Source organism: Diadema setosum, chromosome 3 (genome assembly GCF_964275005.1).
Source record: "Diadema setosum chromosome 3, eeDiaSeto1, whole genome shotgun sequence".
NCBI classification, from domain to species: domain Eukaryota; kingdom Metazoa; phylum Echinodermata; class Echinoidea; order Diadematoida; family Diadematidae; genus Diadema; species Diadema setosum.
Window position 1 is genome coordinate 21,695,230 of NC_092687.1, and position 21,226 is coordinate 21,716,455.

Below are 21,226 nucleotides of genomic sequence, written 5' to 3' on the forward strand. Positions count from 1 at the left end.
ATACGTGATGAATTAGTGCTGAGCCCGGCCTCTTCTCTGCCTCTTCTCTGCCCGTACTATTTTGCTATTCCCGATATTAACCCCCTCAACGTCGAAAACTAGTATAGTTTAAGGTGGTTTTGTCCTGCAAAGGATTTTTCCTTCGGCAAAGGCCTTTGCCCGAACCCGGAATCCAGTTGGCAAAGGGTCTGAAAACCAGGCTATACCAAATTGCGTTTGTTTACAAGCAGAGCGCCACTACGACAAAATATTGAAAGGTTTGAATTAAAAGCGCGGCCGAGCCCGGCAGTGTAAACGGACAAAATTGCAGGGCTTGGCCCCGCAATTGAGGCTGGGCTCAGCCGCGGCTGGCCCAGCCCCGCACTGTAAACGGGGTCAATGTGACCTCAATATTTCCCTGGAAGAATCTGCGTATCTCCATGTCAACTCCCCTTCGCTTCCTTGTTGATACACTTTGTATACATGTGATTCCTTCATCTATGATGTTGCAACCTCTTCATTCCTGCTGCGTGATCAAACCCCTGTCTTCCTTATCTTTTCTGCTCTTTGCTTTTGTTTACTTGTACTCTGTTGGTTCTTGTCTGTTGTCTCTGATAAACTCCTGACCACATTAATATATGACGATTTATTGTATCACTAAAATTTCTTTCTGCGAATCAAACGCAGTTCTCCAGGACTGGAGGCAAGTCAACAAAAGAAGAAGAAGTGGTCTACAGTTGTAGCAGATTCTCTGGGTGGCGCTAGTGTACTTTCGCACCTGTTTATCAAATGATCTCCAAACATGCACAAACTCACTCTAAATATCCAACAGCCTTGAATATTTGCATCTGAGTGAGATTCATGGCCAGAAGATGAGGAATTTTCACCTTTTCCACACTTTTACACTTGTCAGAATATGTCGATCACAGCTAGTTCGCTCTGCGATAACCGCGTTGCACAGGAGCAGACAGTGCAGCACAGTGTACAAAACACCTTCACGGCAGCGAGCATGGCCGTTGATCTGAATGTAGCTGTCTCATACAGACGTAGCGATCAGAGCAAGTTCTTCTATGGTACAAATCTTTAAAATGGTAAAATTGTGTGTGTGTGTGTGTGTGTGAATGAAAGAATGTGAAAAATGTGGTTATAATACAAGGGTGAAAAAACATAAAGCCTGTAAGGCTAGGAAAAGGGGGAAAAGGAAATGATTGAAAGAATTATTATATTAAAAAACCCTGGAAAAATGAAAATACTAGAAATGTCGCTATGGCGACTGGTATGCCTCCACCATAATGTATGATTCTCCTAATACAATGTAGGTCTATATTACATCTTGACAATGTGTGATGACAGTTTCATCTAGTTAGCAAAATATTAAAATGACATGTTATGTGTTAAGTATTCACTTTCCTTGAACTCTAAGATTTAATTGGATGAATGGCTACATTTTCTAAGGGTGCTTTAGCGCTCTCCTAAAGCGAACTGTACCATACCGTACCCACACTAGAGGAGCACTCGAACACTCCTAAAGTGTACCGTACCGTACCGTACTGTACCGAGCCAAAAGTGGACCACTTCCCGATGTGCTCCAAAAGCGTACCAAAGCGTACCAAAAGTTCGCTATAAAGCATGCACGTACATGTATCATGCGCATACGTCACAATGCAAAAAACATAATTCTCTTTGTTTGGAACAGCTGCAAGTAGTTCAAGCGTCAGGTGGATGACGTTCTTGCTGCAAAATGTGTGACCTTTTCTAAAAATAACTCATGAGGTACGCTTGCTCGACAGAGCGCTCAAACACTTCAAATCTGGCACAGTTCGGTATGGTACGCTTTGGTTCAGTTCGCTTTGGTTCGCTTTAGAGTGCTCGAACGCACCCTACGAGAACATGTATTTGGGGATTTGAGGACTTTTAACCCTTTTATAAGTCTATGCATTGGGCAATTTAAAGGTATAGAGAAAAAGTGTAATTTCTGTGGAGTGTTGTAATTGTTAGAATGTTTACCTGGCCTTTGACCCTTGACCTTTGACCCTTTGACCTTAAAATTCCCAAGAGAATTACTGTGAGACAGAACATGCATAAATATTAGTTCCATGATGATACCTTCCAACACTCCCGAGATATGGAGGAAGAAGTGAAAGTTAGCAGTTTCACTTGACCTTTGACCTTCTCAGCCAAAAAAACTTCCCAGAGAATCTCTACTGGGTAATACATGTGTACACCAAGTTTTGAGAAAATTGCATAAATATGATGGAAAAAGTGAAATTTAATGAGTGGACCTTGACCTTTGACCCCTGATCTTTGACCTCATGACCCCCAAATTCCCTAGATAATCACTGCCAGTCAAATATGTACTATGTTCCATGAAGATATCTGGAGCCATTTGCGAGATATGGAGGAAAAAAAAAACCCTTTTCACTTGACCTTTGACCTCATGACCAGAAACTCTCACTAGAGAATCTTAATTAGGTAATACATGTATGCACTAAGTTTCAAGAAAATACCTTTAATACGGCATTGCATAGATATGGGAGAAATAGTGAAATTTTGAGCATTTGACCTTGACCTTTGACCTTGAGCATCTGGACCCAAAAGCTGATAGGCACAACTTCACCCCTCAAACATATACCTGCCAAGTTTCATTAGGTTATACCTCAAATGGATTTTTAGTTATGCTGTCCACAAAACTGATTACAGATGGACGGATGGACGGATTTAAGGACGGACAACCCGAAAACATTTAATGCCTACGGCGACATTTCGTGGCGGATACATAAAAAAGGTTTACAAAACAGAGAGTACACTAAAAGATAATGGAAGAAAAAAAAAAGAGAAACTTGCATTATAAAGGAAAGCAAGGGAGGGATGGATATCTATATGTTTGAAAAGAAAAGAGGAAAGCAAAGAGAAAAATATGATTGAAAACAAAAAAAGCACTATCTTAGATACAAATAGAATGAGAGATGAATCAAAACTGGATGAAAGCAAAGATGAATAGGAAGAAAAGAAAGAATTATACGGGTTGAAAAAGTAATAAAGAAAAGGATTTAATAGAACAACAAATAAGAAAAAGATATTGGAGAGGAAAGAAACGACAGACCCTTGTAGTTGGAGTGAAAAAACAACCCATGAAGGAAACAAAGAACAATTAGGCAGAAGGTACAGTTAAATAGGAAATTGAGAAAGTTAGACAAGAGGAAAACCACAAAGATATGATTGATAGGAAGGAAGGGGAAATTGAGGTTGAGGCCTAGATTATCTGAAAATGAAAGAAGAAAAGATAGAAAAGAAAGCAAGATAAGTGCATGGCAGCACACACTCGCAAATGTGCGCTCAACCACAGGCTTAATCAAAGCTACAATAGCTAATGTAAGACTTGGGGAAGGAAAAGAGAAAAACAAATTTTAGCTTTTAAATGACACCATACAAAAGCCGTTGTGTGGCTACATTCAGACCAAGGGTGGTATTTTGAAACCCTCCCTAGGAAGAAATTTCTTCCTAAGTCAGGATTTTTTCCTACGTGGTACCTATTCTGAAAATCTTCCCAAGTTTCTTCTAAGGATGGCCTAATTTGCATTAAGAAGTCCAAGGATGAAGAAACCTATTCCTAGGCACTTCCCAAGTTTCTGACTTACAGTAGGAAAAGACTTGGGAAGACTTTCAGAATACCAAATCGACCCTTTGTGCGCATGTGCTAACTATACACAGCCCAGTCGCTGTACATAGTGCGACAGGGCTGTACCCCAGTCGTTTTTCCCAACTGAAAAATATATTTTTTACATCTTTCGGATATTTTTTGAGTATTTTCTTTAAAGATGCATATTTTTGCGATATTTTTTGGAAAAACACTCTAAAAATAGCATATTTCATTCATTTTTTTTTTTATATTCTGAAAATAGCATATTTTGGGGGTATTTTTTCGAGTCTTCAGATGAGATGAATATTTTTTCTATATTTTTTCATCTTCCCTATAAACGTTCTTGTCAGTTTGTAAAAATACTCTAAAAATAGGATATTTTTGGGATATTTTTGTCAAATTTGAAATACAATTTATATTTTTCTGTATTTTTTTTCAGCTTAATTAAACAAACTAATAAAAAAGCATTAAAATAAGCTTTAATTTAAAATGTGCTAAAATTGGGGTAAAAGTGGATTCAGTTGGTACAAAATGAAGTCAGGTGACATTCCAACTAGCAAACTATTATGTAGACTAGGGGCCCTTGTCATAAAACTTGTTATCAGTGACAACTGCCACATTTCTATGACAAATTTGCTCTAAGCCAATCAGATGCAAGGATTTCAGGAGCTTGTCACATCTCTGACAACTTGTCACTGATGACAAGTTTTATGAAACAGGGCCCAGGTATGTATAATACTCTTGTGTGTGTTTGTGTGTGTTAATTTGTGTGTAAACAGTTTGTTGACACTTGAAAGCTATGTACCTGACTGGGCTTGCTTGCCAGTTCATTCCAGATTAAAACCCACTAACCATAATGCCAGTTGATTCCAGTTGGTTTTTACTGGTTTCTACTGGTCATACATTCATAAGCTATTCAAATTCTCTTGGAATGGAAAAAAGAAATATATACTTCTTGTATTGTTATTATGATTACAATAAGCTTTGTACTATGTTAAAAAGTTCACTCAATATTATTGTGTTATTCATAATTTCAACCTGTGTTATGAGGCGGCATTTTAATTTTTCAATATCAAAAGTGTAATTTACGTGGTAACCATGCCTTAAAACATTATAACAAAATCGCACTATATAAGTGAGTGTGATGTGTCTGGTACCACCTAGGTATCCATAGGGTGTAGATACATAGGTTTACATACAGTAGGCCTACATGTAGGCTCTAAGACTAGCTATAGGGGTATGATTGTGAAAGGTTAATTTGGATATTGATGATGTCTTCACATATACAGAATATATGTTCTGGGATACAGTGAAATATATCAACATAACTCAAGAAAATGATATTTATTTTGTCCAAGCTCGAACATGGAAAACAAAGATATTTGAAATATATATTTTTGCAGTATTTTTGTCGCCCCAAATCATAAGGGCATTAAAAATAGCTAGAAAACATATTTTTACAGTATTTTTTTTGCTGTAGCAGCACAACATGATGACAAAAAAATATTCAAAAAATATATTTTTAACATACAGTATTCGGCGTTCCAAAACTGTACGAAAAAAATATATATTTTCAAAAATATACGTTGGGCAGTACATAGTGTACTCCATACAATATAGGTTCAGTATACATTCTCAAGCGCATACGCCGTGCTCGCTTTGGAGCACTTCTGGTCACACATGCGCATAATTTGCAGAGGTCACGGCGCCATTTTGAATTCTGCAACAATGAACCCGACAGTCAGGGATTCCACCAGAAAGTGTCATTTTCTTGTTCCACTGATGTATCACGAGGGCTCTTTATGGACTTACGAACCTTCTGTAATACAAGCATGCACTATAGTCTTAAGGTGAGTAACGTATCATTTTTTATAAGAAACGTATAAATTTTCATAAGTTTTGTAGTTGTGTTGTGGTTCCCCACTTTGAAGGTGCATGCCTCGCCTGCATGATCGCGGTATTATAATATTACTAAAATGGCCGCCGTTGTTGGGCTCCATCAGCCATGTGGGGCTCCATGGCGTACTACACCCTAGCGTGCGAAATCGCGAGAGTACGCCCTTTTAGCGTAGCTTCTATACTCTTTGATTTAGACTATCGGCTAACGCCGTGCCAGAACTCGATACTGAGTAACTTTTAATACAAGCGGAGATTGAAAGACGTATTAAACGTTAGGCCTATATGTATAGTCTAGAATTCTAGACCTCTACTTCGTAATGCGACCATTCTACTCTCTGTTATAATAGTAACAGTGTGACTTTAAGTTTAATACACCTGTAGCTAGATCATAAACTGCACGCACTGACATCTTGTGGGGACTAAACTGAAACACGGTCGATTTCGTTCGTTCGTGTACGATACGCCAGTGCTGATGCGGACTTCGCATCATGCAGTTATGCAGTTCATTTGACAACACACACTGCAGTGCTGGTGCAACTCTCGCGATCTCGAGCGACTTCAAAATTAGAACTCTTTTCTACCGTATTTAATCCCCTTGACGTGGCCTTGTACAATTAACGTGAGTCTATTCGATACTGATTAGTATGAAAGAACTCCTGCGATTCTTCCCAATACATGTAATACATTCCTACTCACCTTCGAAAGCGTCTAAAAGTATTCCGAGATTCCATCGACGCAATTTGTCCCGCACAAACGCGTCCGCCATTTTCACGGGGGATCAATCAAGTACTAGCTAGCACGGATGTACACTCGCACGTGTGTACACACATAGCAGCCAGGCACGATCTTTGCACTGGAGTACACGCGGCATTATAGGCGGTCTAGTTGAGAGTGCGCAGCTGTTCCATCGAAACTCCGGACATGGAGCTCCAGCTCCATGCTCCGGATTACGGTACCGTATCAGTACGTACATGTACATGCTCATGCTGATCTAAGCGTACGTGTGATTGGTGGACCGCTCGCTCCGCCGCTCCATTGTCATGACTGACTGTTGTTGTTGTTGTTGTTGCTGTTGTTGTGCTTGAGGCGCGTAAGTTTGAGCCTTCCTTTCAGATTTTCAGGCCCCGTCTCACTAGCTTGATGGTGATAACTGGGCGAATAATCAAAGATCATCAAAATAAATACTAGGTCTATACTGAAGAAAAAAGGTATGACCTCATGTCTCCTCACGACAGTCATATAGCTCCCTCGCAGGTAATTCATCTCATCCCGCTAGAGCTCTTTCAGCATGCTTGTTCGCATCATGAATAAAGTGGGCCTTGCTGATCAATTACAGGACAGATTCAGCACCAATAACAATGGAAAAATCACAGTAACATTGTCGATATGTGTTAATATGTTGTATTGCACATAATGTGCATCGGAGATTCAATGTTTATTGCTTAGAGTCCATATCTTTCAAAACTCACCTTTTTGTAAGTTTTATCAATAGAATCAGTAGGTTTAAGCATCGAATGCATACCATTTGTACAAGGTAAAGTCCTTTAACCACGTTTAGCATTAAATTCACCAGTTGATATAAATCATCCTATGATAACGGGAGTCGATCTTTCACAATTCCTAATTTCCATGCAGAGATTACATTCCCATTTACTACATGTTTACTTTTATAGCAGCGGTTTAGAATGTTCTCGATACAAGCACTGCAAGTGAGGTTATTATCTATCATTTATTACTCAATGCCAGAATACGTGTAGTGACATGTCATGTGCGCTATGAATATATCTGTTTTTCTTTTCTTTTTTTCTTTTTTCTACTGCGTTTGTTACGACCAAAATCCCTCTGAGAATGATCGCACAAAAGAAACCATCAACTAATGTTCAGGCGATTTATAAACAGTGATATTGTGGGTACAGACTCGTAATCGGTTTTTACATCAGTACAATCCAATGATCAATAGAAACAATCATGAATCGGTAATGAAATCACTTACACGTGTTACATCCACATCTTAAATCACAAGGTCCATATAGTCCCTTGGTGATGTCCAACTACGATGTTCGATGCACAAATGAATGATCCTATGATGCACCGATGAATGATTCCTCCAACGTAAATCCAGAGACACTGGTTGCAATAATCCACGTTGAGCGAAATGTGCAGAATCCAACGTTATGACGACCACGTCCAGTCGATGCGTTGAATGATGATTCTTCAAATAAATGTCCAGCAAGGAATCCAGCCCGTCACAGCCTTGCCGTAACAATGTCCGTTGACACTAAAATATGGAGTCTATCTCCAATGTAGGCAAATTAATTCTCTGCAGGCAAAATGTCTCCCAGGCCGTATCTCCACAAACGTAACAGGTCAGCAGGTAACACAGGACTGACTATAACAAGTCGCTTTAGAGCCAGAAGTGACGTAACTCTCAGAGCAGAGCTGAGAGGTGTTGGGTACTCTGCCTACCTCAGAATTTCTCCGGCTTATATACTATCCATTCACCCCTTTCTAGTACATTCTGTAATTTTCTCCAACCTGGGGCTACACACTTGAACATACTAGCAAGTCCAAGTTCGTTCCAGGAATCCTGGATGACTCACTACCTAACTATGTGCATAACATCATTGCCAAAAATAAGTACCAATCACATTGGGCTACAGGGACAGTGCCTCACTCAGCCAATATGGTAAGCACTTCCTAGAATATTCTGGAATGGGTGAATAAATAATTCTAGATTGAGTGAGCTATAATGTATTTCCTGTCACATGCATGTGCTGTAGTTACATTGTATACAGCTTGTACCACCTAGAAAATTCTCCACTGATCTGGTCAGCCTGTATGTACTATATCTATATCATATAGAATGTTCTCCATTAATCTGGTCCACCTGTGTACGTATACACATTAAAACAACCATGCATGCAGTACATCATACATGTACATAACTACTAGTGTGTACATTTTTGTGACACGTTTAATTGACGTGTGTTGCTGTGCAGACTTTCTGGGCGAATTTGGACGAACGGCGGACGAATGAGAAACGAACGCATACAGAGCCGAGCTATAACTTTCGATCAGCGGATGCTTAACGAACACAAAGCGGATTGTCATTCCGTTTGTCATCCGCTCAGGATTTTGGACCGGTGTCCAAAATCAAAATTTGGCTCCGGCGGATCTCTGCGAATCTCTACTAACAGCTAGCGGATACAGCGAACGTCAAACGGGTCACGCACGACAAGCAACAAAAATGTGTATACCGCAGAGACTGGAACAAGCAAAACCAGGGGGCGATGCCGGAGATCCACGTTACCCAAACATAACTTGAACTTCCACACCTCCCCCCCCCCCCCCCACACACACACACACCCCAGACATCCTCATCCCAACACACTCACACCCCACACACATACCCTGTAAATGTAAATGTAGATGTAAATTACCCACCACCCGACCTGGCCCAATCCAGCTACTCCGCAAGATGTCTACAAACAATCTTCATACGTTTCATAATGTATAATTTACAATACTTCTAATGTCATATATATGTAATAAGCAAACATCCGGTTGTGCAATGTGCAGGTTTAAATTAGATAAAACTCGAATACATAATTATCTACATAAATCTATCAGGCTTAGGTCTTTTGGAAAATCTTCTGGTTCTCTTCACATATGAAATTAATGTCTTTAAATGGTTGTCATTAATTTCCTGTGAATAATATTTTCTTATATCCCGTTGATATTTGCCTCCAATGTCTGCAATCAATATGGATCTCTCTCAAATATTTTGGACAATCATATAAGTATAAAATGTTAATGACTTAAGTTTTCTCTTTCCGGGCAATTGGAGCAGTTGCCTGTTTCATGCAAATTTACTTTTCATAATTCATATTATTGTTATTATTACTATTATTTATAGTGCGCTTTTCCCACAAGGCCCAAAGCGCTTACAATCAATTCAAAACATGTACGACAGTATGTATAATTGGATAAATGTTATATATACAGCTACGAACTAGTTGCTAGTGAAAAGATGTGTTTTCAAGGCTTTTTTGAACACACTGACTGATGGAGACTGTCTAACGGTAAGTGGTAAATTGTTCCAGTGCTTTGAAGCAGACACAGTAAATGTCCTATCACCGGCTATAAGGTGCGAGTAACAGAATATGTGAGACGAAGCGGATCACTAGATGACCTCAAATTTCTAGTAGGTGTATATAAAGTCAAACAGGCGTCTAAATATTTCGGAGCTTGATCGTTAAGGATTTTATAAACAAACAAAACTAATTTGAAAATTATCCGTTGCTTCAAAGGAAGCCAGTGCAACGACTTCAGAAGTGGCTGAGATGGGTAGTCCCTAGAAACCTGAAACACTAATCGGGCTGCCCAATTCATAAGGATTTGTTCATTACTGTTTCTTTTTAATCTGCATTCAAATTTTCCAAAAACACACTTCTGTACTTTCCCATCTTTTTTTGCCATTTCTTGTTCAAGTACTTCCGTCTTGGTGTATATTGAGCTCATTGTTGATTCCGATATGTTTCTCTTGTATAAGAGAGCTGTTTTTGCCGCTTCATCTGTCACATTGCCCATGATGCCACAGTGGCCGGGCACAGATGCATTATCCTACCCGGGAACAGCAAGTGCATCCAAAGAATGTGTATTTCTTTCACAAAGCACCCTCAAATTTACATTTTCAAGGGCCCGGAGAGCACTTAAACTGTCAGCAAAAATTACAACTCCTGTATAATTATATACACATTACTAGGCTATACGGTCACAAGTCAGAGCGGCGACCGACCGATTTGTAGCCTGCTCGGTCGCTGCTGAAATTTCGGCACCGCTCAGCAGTTTTTGGAGATGTTGAGCAGGCTGTAAAACCCTTGTGATGACCGAGCAGTGCCATGTCGATTTCCCGTCGGTCACCGATCGATTTTCAGTAAAATTTTGGCGAAATATGGGGATCTGCAACACGCAGAGTCCGAGCAGTCACCGAGCGATGCCCCATCGGCAACTCGACGATCTCCCACTGGCCACCGGCCGATTTTTACGAAATCGCTCAGCGACCGACGGGTGATCGATAGGTCATCTACCGGTGACCCGTATGCGTACCGGCGGCCACCCGCCGGTCTCTGCCGGAAATTTCTCACGAGCTACCTGTGTTTATTATTGTACCTATATGATTTGTGATGTGTTAGTTAATCAATGAATTAAGATAAGACTCGAGGAAAAAGATCTAAGAGTTAAATTATCAACTAGAAAACCTCATGCAGCTATTGATACCACAGATAACTAGAAATTAGAAAATAAAACAAAAGGGAGGAACACCCAAGATGGAACAAAGATTATAATAGAATTTTCCAAAATATCCTGTTTGCTTCTATACTTCACACTATTTTTCTATTCCTATTTGATTTCATATTTTAATTTTCCCCATCTCTTGTCATTCATTTCTTCTTCAATCAATAGGCCTTTAATGAATGATAAGGTAATCAAACCATATTTTACTACGTCAACATATCGACACTAACTTTTAGCTTTCATCTCTTTTGCCCCAAAGTGGTTGCCTCTGACTTACATGTCCCTCATGATGGTTGCCGATATCTTGAGATGCTGAGATGTTGGTGGGGTTTCCTCGCCTCTTATGCCTCTCCCTGCTTCTTCCACATTGCGCTAGATTACCTTCTCCATCTAGTCCCTGGTTGCTTCTGTCATTTTTATCTTAACATTTTTAGTCCCTAAATCGCTCGACGGCGACCGCTCGATCTATTTTCTTGGTTAACTGTTGTCATTTTTGTCTCTATTATTTTTGTTCCCTAAATCGCTCGGCAGCGACCGCTCGATTAGGTCAGTGCCTGGGCAGTTCCCGCTCGGACACCGAACGTATTTTGGGCAGCGAGTGAAAACTGGTCGGTCGCCGCTGAAATTTTAACTCCGCGTTAAAACTTCAGCGGCGACCGACCGATGCCCTAAAAATCATTGGCGCCTGGTCGATCACTAGTCGGTCACCGGTCGTTGTCCGACCGGTTTTGGCTAAAAACTCGCCGACCGGTCGCCGAGCAGGCTGATTTTCGGGGTTGTGACCGTAGCCTATAGTTGTCTCAACCAGGTTAACGCCACAAGAATTGCAGCAAGTTCCGACCTATGATGACGTGAAATCCTGCAGTCGTTTCGATTCAGTTTGTAATACATGTATATAGGGAGCGCAGTAAACAGTTCCCACCATGCCTGTTTGACTTCTGGATCCATCCGTATACATGCAAAATGATAACTCCATTTCTTTTGTATAATTTCTAAGCTCATTTGATTTTGAAACAATGGATTATCAGTCTGACTTCGATATTAACCTACTTAATTCAGTTGAGACATTCATTTTGGGGATATGCCAAAGTGGGATAGTTAACCTATTCCATACGGGAACCTGGTGGCCTGTGTATCAAGTTTATGGGGGTTTCAGAATTCAGTATGGGATGGGTTAAGGGAGTTACCGGCTCGACCGGCATATCGAGGTAAACTTCCTCTTTCAACTGCATAACCCTGTTTCCAAAATAGTTACTTGAACAAGTTTTGTTATCATAAAATCTGTATTGCCAACAGTCCCTGACATCTTCCAGCAAAGGGTGGTCGGGGAGTGATTATACCTTGCACACAGCTATTAATTTTCTCTATTATCTAAAGGCATCTCTCCTGACTCTGTTTGGAGAGTTCTCAAGGAGTTTCCGACTTAGCTACCCAGACAAATTGACAGAGCCTGATATTGAACTGAGTTGGGTATATTTTTGACATGATCAGATGCCGAGTCATATGCCTACGCATCCATAATTCAGTAAGGAAAGAATAAGCCAGTTCGGGGTTCAGTTTGAGCATGAGCAGAAAAGGGTCATTTGTACTGAGAGACAGGTTGGTTTTTTTAATTCACTGAGATAAGCATCTGTAATGCTGTGATTATTCATGTAATCCTTATAATTTATTGTGCCTGCCAGTACATCCACCTGACAGCAAGCCTGGTATTTGGCAATGTTAACAGAAAAAAAAAAGTGTTAATGCATTCAAAACAGCACAATGAAATGGATGCTTCCCAGAGTGTTGGTTGACGAACCATTCTGATCACTTCATCTACGCAGGTTGATTCTTTGTTTGAATATGACGAGTTCCATAAATTGCTATGTTAGGCAAACTGATGCATTATGTCACTTTGAATTGAGTGAAGTGCCTAACCAACTGAGAAAAATGAAAGGTCATTAAATTTGGTACCCAAATGTGCATGTGAGGTATCTCCGAACTGGCTTATAAGGGATTTATAGACTGTTATCAAGTCATTTATTCCGCCTCTCCATTTTACATATGCCAAACATTATATTTATTTTCTTTTTACTTCTACATGCAAAGTCTTGTATATAAGATTTCCACATTAATTTCGTGTCTAATATAACTCCGAGATATCGGTGTAATTTTCTCGGAAAAAAAAAAAGTTGTTGTCAGTCTAGATAGAGTAGAACGGGTTCTCCTTTGTTGGAGCGTGAAAACAGTATTGGAACTGTTTTTGGGGATGAGATGAGCATGCCCCATCTTGTCCTTAATATTGTAAGCATGAGGTCACCTCGATGTCGTTACCTGGCATGATTGCCACATTACGCAATCGTCGGGGTGTAATAGAAGTTTGGGGCTGGGCCTAACTGGAACATCCCTGGGCATCAGGTAGAACAGAATTGGGCTCAAAACAGCCGTTAACCATCTCCATTTTTTCATATAGTGCATTGCCCACAGGCACCTGAAAGGTGCGCTTCGACAGTATGTTTGCTGTAAAAAGTATTGCAAATCCCCGCGAATGTTTGTATTTCACAGTTTAACCAGGGGGTGTTTCATCAATTTAGTCAGCGCTGACAAGTTGTCAGTCTCTGACAATTTCAGCAAAATCCTTGGTTTTGATTGGCTGAGATGCTCTGGTCACTGACTGTTACCATGGTGATTGTCAGTGACTGACAACTTGTCAGTGCTGACAACTTTCATGAAACGGTACCCAGGACGACTTCGGGCCACAGCCTATATCATATGCCTTGACTATAGATCAATAAATACTGCGATTGTTTTAATATTCACTTTCAGATTTTTCTGTATTTCATTTTCCAGGTGAATTATATCATCCACACAGCTTCTACCTTCACGGAATCTACTCTGCATCGGTGATAATAAATTATTCTTTTCCACACAAAAAAAAAATTATCCTCTCTTTAGCCATAATTTCCATGATTTTCATGAAGCAGAGTAATAATATAATTGGTCGGTAAGAACTCACTTCTGTGGGGGGGGGGTATTTGCTTCCAAAATTGGAATCAATGTTGAGTGTTTGCATGCTTGTGGTATAATACCAGTTTCCCAAATTCGATTGTAAATTAATAATAAACGTTCTTTAGAAGGTTTGGGCATGTTGCACTAAACCACACTAGTATCCTATTCCGTCCAATCCAGGCGTATTGCATTTTCTTGAGCTAAGCGTTCTCTCTAATTCCCGGAGCTGAAGAGGCTCATTATAAACTAATTCACGACTACTGTCAGAATCTGTCCTCACCCTTCCCAAAACTTCACATATCCTGATAATTCTTATCATTCTCCTCTTCTCCGCCTACGCTACCGAAATATTTTCCAAAAATCTGTGCTATACATTTATCGCTAACGATAATGTCCTCTTCGGAGTGTAACTTAGCGTGCATGTTTTTATGTTTCACAGGGATTCCGTTTAGCCTCTTTATTGTTTGCCATATACCTTTGAAACTGAGAGGATGAGCGTGCACGTGTGTACAAAAGTAGTCTGGCTTCCAGACCCTCTGCTCGTATTATTTTGCTATACGGGATACTGACGCCCTCAACGTCGAAAACTGGAGTGTCCTGCAGCGCCTTTGCCGAAAAGGCGGCGACAAAACCGTGGAGTCCAGTTGGAAAAGGGTCTGGAAACCAGAGTAAAATATACAAAACATGATATAGCTAGTACACGTGTATCTCGGTAACCACAATTACTACAGGTTTTCCCGCCCAATTTCATAAGATTTGCATTCGAATTAATGACAAGGCGTTCAAATTCAAGCGATTTTGGTCACTGCTCTACTCTCACGGTTCATTTTGATTCTTTGAGTATTCAATTTCATTTCATGTCATGCTTTTTAGATTTTATTTCATTCAATTCATTTTAACGGCTCAAAGTTGTCATTCAGTTTCGCGCCAGCTGGATAGAATGTTCAAATTCTCGCCAAGTTTCAATTTCATTTATAGGAACACAACTTCGCACTTTTAACGTTCGAATTCAATCAACAAACACAATTTCTACGGGCCGTTTTTTTTTTTTTTTTTTTTTTTTTTACTTTCATATTGGTTGATACAATTTCATTGTCATTTCAAAATCTCATTTCAATCATCTTAATTACATGTTTCTATATTGTATTTTCTTTCCTATCGACCTTTCTTTCATTTTCAATTCATCCCTAACAGTATGGATGCAACATTTTGGAAATAGCCATATCTCACAATATCTTAGGGGTCCTACATGTATGTCCGAATCCATATTGATTCTTTTTTTATTCCATTCCTTAGTTTCCCGTGTCCATCTCATAAGTTGCCGCAATCGGATCAGCTGTAACGAGACCTATTTCAACAAAGGGTTATTTCGCCAGTTTTGTTGGTAGTCAAGGTTATGCTTCATCCACTAAGTCTGTCCACATTCGAGATGTTCACGCATACTCTGTATTGTATAACAGCGGCTAAAATCGTGTATGAATAAAGTGTAAATGCATGTGTCTGAAAGTGGGGTTTTGATGAGTCATTTAGTTAGTATGAGTAAAAAAAAAATCACATTTCAAGGTATATTAGGTTTGTATATTCAAACAGCTGAGTAAGTACAAACAATAAAAACAACAACGAATATAAGACTGCCCATACTTTGTAGTTGTTTGCCTTATCGTGAATATGAATTTCTTAACGCTCTCCACGGCAGTGCGACAGATGTGAATTTGAATTCGTTGCACTTGAATTTTTAATTTCAATGCCCTATTTACACCTTTAGGTGAGAAACGCATGAAATTACATGCTGATAAAATTAAATTGACTTGCTAAGGAGGTGTATGTATGGTCATTCCACACGAAGGACACAACAGTTTGTGGTGACGGCGCCCTCAGTGTTCCGACTTTGGATGCCATGTCACATTTCTTGTGTGCGCTCTATCAGCCACATTTCTAATCAGATTTTCTTCAAATTTGGCAAAAAGGTGCATCATAGTGAAATAAAGATGCCTATTGTTTTTGGTGGTGGCGCCCTCGCTTGTTCCGTCTTTATACATGAAAAGGTCAATTTAACAAGGTCTGCTTGGGTGTGCGACCGATTTTTTTTTTTTATTTGGTATGTAAATGTATCATAGTCAAATCTATACACCTATACCTATTGATAATGCTGCCCTCACTGTTCCACCTTTCACATGGTCAAAGGTCACCCTGATCATGTCAAAATATGCAAAAATGCTTATGCAATAACTTGATTGTTACTCACTGGATTTTACTCAGACTTGCTAAGGAGGTGTATGGATGGTCATTCTACATGAAGGACACAACATTTTGTGGTGACGGCGCCCTCAGTGTTCCGACTTGGAGGCCATGTCACATTTCTTGTATATGCTCTATAAGCCACATTTCTTGTCGGATTTTATTCAAACTTGCTGTGGAGGTGTGTGGGGGTTATTCTAGGTTACAAAAGTTTCCATTGACAGCGCCCTCATTGTTCAGACTTTTAAGGATGTCATGTCATAATATTCTTGTATGTGCTACTAACCTCATTTCTCATGGTATATTATTCAGACTTGCTAAGGATCGGTGAACGGATGGTCATTCTACATGTACATGTAGGACAAAACAGTTTGTGGTGGTGGTGCCCTCAGTGCTCAAACGTGGATGCCAGTCATATTTCTTGTGCATGCTCTATCAACCACATTTCTTGTCGTATTTTGTTCGAACTTGCAATTGAGGTTTATGGGTATACTTATTCTAGGTAACAAAAGTTTTCATTGCTATAGCGCTCTCATTGTTCAAACTTTTATAGGATGACATGTGTCTTATTCCTTGTATGTGCTATATACCAGCTTCATTTTTCATCAGATTTTATTGTATCCTCCGACAGTTGCCATATTATACAACATTCTGGCCTAAAAAGTAATCCAGATGGGGTGTGGGAGACGGGTTCGGGGGATACACCCTCATGCGCTCGAACGGGTCTCCTGTGCGAGTGCTCTAGTTTTCATCGGCGTTGGCTTGTTTGTTACCTCCGTCAAACAAGGACTGAGTTTGTTTTTGTTGGTGTTGGTTTGTCTGTTTGTTTGCAAAATAACTCAAAAGTCGGGAACGGATTTGGATGAAACTAAGGCCCTATATACAGGAAAAGTCGATAATGACACAATTACGGAACAGAATTATGATGATTAAATTTTGGTAGTGATCCGGGAATTTTTATGAGAACAACGTCTGCACAGATAAAAGCACTTCGACAAAGTGTAAACTTAGACCTATTTCGCAATACAAATTTTAATAACAATTATCTTTTTTTATCGTTGATTCAGTTTTTATTTTCCAAATATTAAAAAAAAAAATCAGATGCAAGTCATATTGGGAAAATGCACTGCTTGACACAATCACGGTTGGTGTTCTCTATTTCTCACAAGATATCTACATCTCTGACTAAGAAGCATACAGGGAGGTGAGCACCTCCCTGGAAGCATATAAACTCCTCGTCCTCCACGTAGCCTATTCAACATGAAACAAAATCAATGTATGTCTATACTCCATAGTAGTTTTGTTATGACATATATAGCTATATGCGGTCTTCATTAAATATGTCCTACTTTTAAATTCAGTTTAAATTCATTACATATATCTCGTATATCAATATGTGACAGAGCGAGTGGATCAATCCTGTGTCATACATGCACCACAAATTGATGATATTGAATATCAGTCATTTGAAAGGATGACATTTCATTTTACAGCATATAGTTAGTGCAGCAATACTGCAGCCGCCATATTGGCTCTAGGTATAAAAGGTGATCATTCAGCAGAAAACTGTTTTCTCCTTTGCAAACCATAACATTAAAGGATACAAAGAAACTGTTGAGTTCGCAAACCATAACATAAAGAAATACAAAGAAGATGTTGAGTCTTTGGAAATTTGTGGAAAGTTTCGGCTGTTTCCCCAGTACAAACTGTTACAATCAAATATATAAGAAATGTCGAGTCTGGGGAAACTTATGGAAAGTTTTGGGAAGGGTGCTAGCCCCAGAGAGGAGGGAGAAGCACCACACATATATACATGGGATTTTCCATCATGACCAGCCAGATGGTAGTGGACAGTCGCTAAGACAAAGTAGAGTGTAGTCTAGTGGTCAGCCTGATGGTCACTTTTGAACAGGCATGATCATGGCCTAAAGCCATGTAACCGACAACTGATTGGAGGATGGTTTGCATAAATTATTAAGGGGTGGAGCATGCAAATGCTATTATATTCATTATGTTGTTGCTAGGTGTTGCTAGGTGGTGCTAGACAAAATTTTCCATAGCACCATGTGCTGCACCCTCAGAATCATTATAAATAGAATGATTTTGTTCTTTGAAGTTATAGTTGATTCGAGCATTCATGTATTCATCGGTCACTCATTGAGTGGGAGATACCCACTCTCTTATACCCCACCGGAAGACTTGTGAACTTCATCTACAAGACAATAAACGACCATCTTTGTACATATTGTACATCACTGTCTGCTTCGAAGTTCTTCAAAGTGTCATCGTGTGGTTGTTGAGCGTGAAAGGTACGCCAGTGTGCTGAGAATGCGGCATTGCTGAAAACCATCCAGTTACACAATATTACATCAAAAAATAACAGCACAAGTTCTTTTACCTTGTCAACAATTAAAAATACATGCATGGAAAAGTAATTATAATGATAAATGGTCAAATGAATCGAAATGGGGTTGTAAAAGGAGAAGTATGATGGGACCTACATGAAAGCAAACTTCTTTGGCTTTTAAGAAATGAAAAAAATAGTGAAATTTTTTCTTTAGGTCAGATTGGTGATGAATTTCATTATTATTTTGTTCCAATGTCCGCTTTTTGAAAATTCTCGTAAACAATAAAGTGCTTAAGAAATATTTTTGGAAACATCCAAACTTATCTAAATGAATTAACTTTTTAAAGACACTAGACACATTGGTGAAGATGGTGAAACACAACTGCTTAACATCACGTACAGTCAAACACGTATGCAAACATTATTATTTACAGGTGTAGGCGGAGCGATCCCACTAGACTGACCCACGAGTCATACAGCCCAAGAGTTCAACATTGAAAACAGATCCATGAGTCATACAGCTCACGAGTCATACAGCACATAGACATTAGGCAAATAATGCCCATTAGTTCGACTAAATAGCCCACGAGTTCGACAGATACAACACGGGGCTTAAAGTGTCAGTCTCGTGGGCCTTGTTGATAGCTTAATGTCGAACAAAATAATGGGCTGTATGACTTGTGAGCTGTTATGACTCGTGGGCTGTATGACTCGTATGGGTGTCGGTCTCTTGGCGTATGCACCCGTTTAGGCTCCCTATATGGAAGACAAACAACATGATCCCCTATATCCTCCTCCTGACTCACCACACACACACACTGACACAGACAGACAGACAGACACAATCTACACACACACGTACACACACACATCCACTTCTAAATCGGATACATTCTGTTGCCATATCCCGCAACATAATTTATCTAATGCGTGTTTTAGACTCAAAACATAATTATACATTCGTTCAGAATTTGAAATACAACTCCAATTCTAAAGTTTTCATGGCAACGAAGATTTCATAGAATACCTAATTATTGCATCATAACCATCCATAAGACACAGGGGAAAGACACCAACTTTGGTGATTAACGGACCAAAACTTTGGGACTGTAATATGAGTTGCATATATATGTTTTCCCTGTCCATGACTCACGCGGGAGATGCATAAACGGGTCAAAAGTGGCAGGATTTGGACAAAACATGCTTTTTAATCTAACAGTGGGGATATATAGGAGTTGAATTTCAAAAGTGGTTTGCACAATCTAAAGAAGGTCAGAATTCATTCTACACTGGGGCGGTGAAAACTCAATTTCGGTATTCTATATCCTATAAAGGCCCTTGTCTCGAGTCGCGGCTCATATACATACAAGTGATACAATGAAAGATATCCCTTCTAACACTATGACCATACCTTTCAGTCTCGACACCGAGTCTAATCTTCATAATTATTTCTCAATCATGATTGTCATCTCGAGCAAAAAAAAAAAGCTCTGAACAAAAGTTTCCATTAGTTATAAAGACTCGAATACAAACTTTGTGCCCTTCCAATTGACGTCACTCGTTTGTGGCGAAAAGACTCCCCTTCAACCATCAATTTAAAAAAAAAAGTCCCTTACACGGCCAAGAAGAAGAAGAAGAAGAAGAAGAAGACATACCCAAAACAGGCATGATACACCAAGACAGTCGGGTCATTGAAAAAAAAAAAAGTTTTCATATAGAAAAAAAAATAGATTTGTGTTTGTGTTTGTTGTTTTTGTTTGCTTTGTCTTGTTTGTTTGTTTGTTTGTTTTTTTTTGCATATGGACGATGCCAAGTATAAGTTAGGAATTGAAATGCGCCCTTCATTAAAGAAATTTTCAAAATTAGAGTCTTATACCAATATAATGTTTTTCGTCTGTTGCATAAAATGGAGGAAAAGACTGATTGTTAGGATGGGAAAAGAAAAGACGAAGTGTCATTTTGTTTGTATGATAGTCATCATTGTGATTGACCGTTTGATTGGTCATGTCGTTCATTATCTTCATTGTCTGAATTCATTTGAACCTTACCCATCTTGAGTCAATCTGCCTAAAGCCAGTGTATCACTTCCCGGCAAAAAGAAAGCAAGAAAATAAACTTGTAGGCCTAGTTAATGTATCATGAAATGATGATTACAAGAATGCAGATTCAGCCATATTCTACACTAGCAAAACAACAATCCGTCTTCTGTTTTGTTGTTGTGTGTGTGTGCTTAGATTTTACAGTTTTATGTGATTTTATGCATCTTTATCGTGTGGGATGTGTGTTTGTGTGTGTGTATATATATATATATATATATATATATATATATATATATATATATATATATGGTGTTGGTGTTTTTCTTTTTCTCATTTTTTATAACTTTTTATTATTCTTTTTTTAGTTTGGTATCGTAACATGGTAAGTACGTTAACGTGTATGGGAATGTGAATTTTACTTCGCAGCCACCACTCTAAAGATAATGGGTGGAATACATTATGAATGTAAAAGTGTGCGCCAAAGGATTGTATAGATAATGGCAGGAGCAAGGTGATGCAGACTGCATGGAAGATATCAAGTCACATTCAGTCTGTGGAAATGTATGAGAGAAGCAGAAAGAGTAAGTAGCAGAATGAAGGAGAGAGAAAAGAAGCAGAGGAATAAAAGAAAGGATAGTTTAGAGATCACGGTGATACAGGGTTTATTAGATAATTATAATGTCTCCCAAATTGTTCGTTGTAAATCCGATATCTTAAAATCAATAATATATTGTCAAATATCTCTTCTTAGGTAATGTTGCCACCAAAATTGTTCCGGTAACCTACTCGATCCCTGCA

The 21,226-nt window shown here is 39.2% G+C and overlaps 1 protein-coding gene across 1 annotated transcript in view; it reads right to left on the minus strand.

The window, feature by feature from the left end:
- Positions 1–6,293, minus strand: part of LOC140226264 (uncharacterized) — a 40,706-nt gene extending 34,413 nt beyond the window's left edge. Inside the window, exon 1 of the mRNA XM_072306755.1 lies at positions 6,215–6,293. Within this exon, the coding sequence (XP_072162856.1) occupies positions 6,215–6,284 (70 nt within the window). The 5' untranslated portion in view covers positions 6,285–6,293. The remainder of the gene's footprint in view (positions 1–6,214) is intronic.
- Between the last annotated feature and the right edge of the window lie 14,933 nt (positions 6,294–21,226).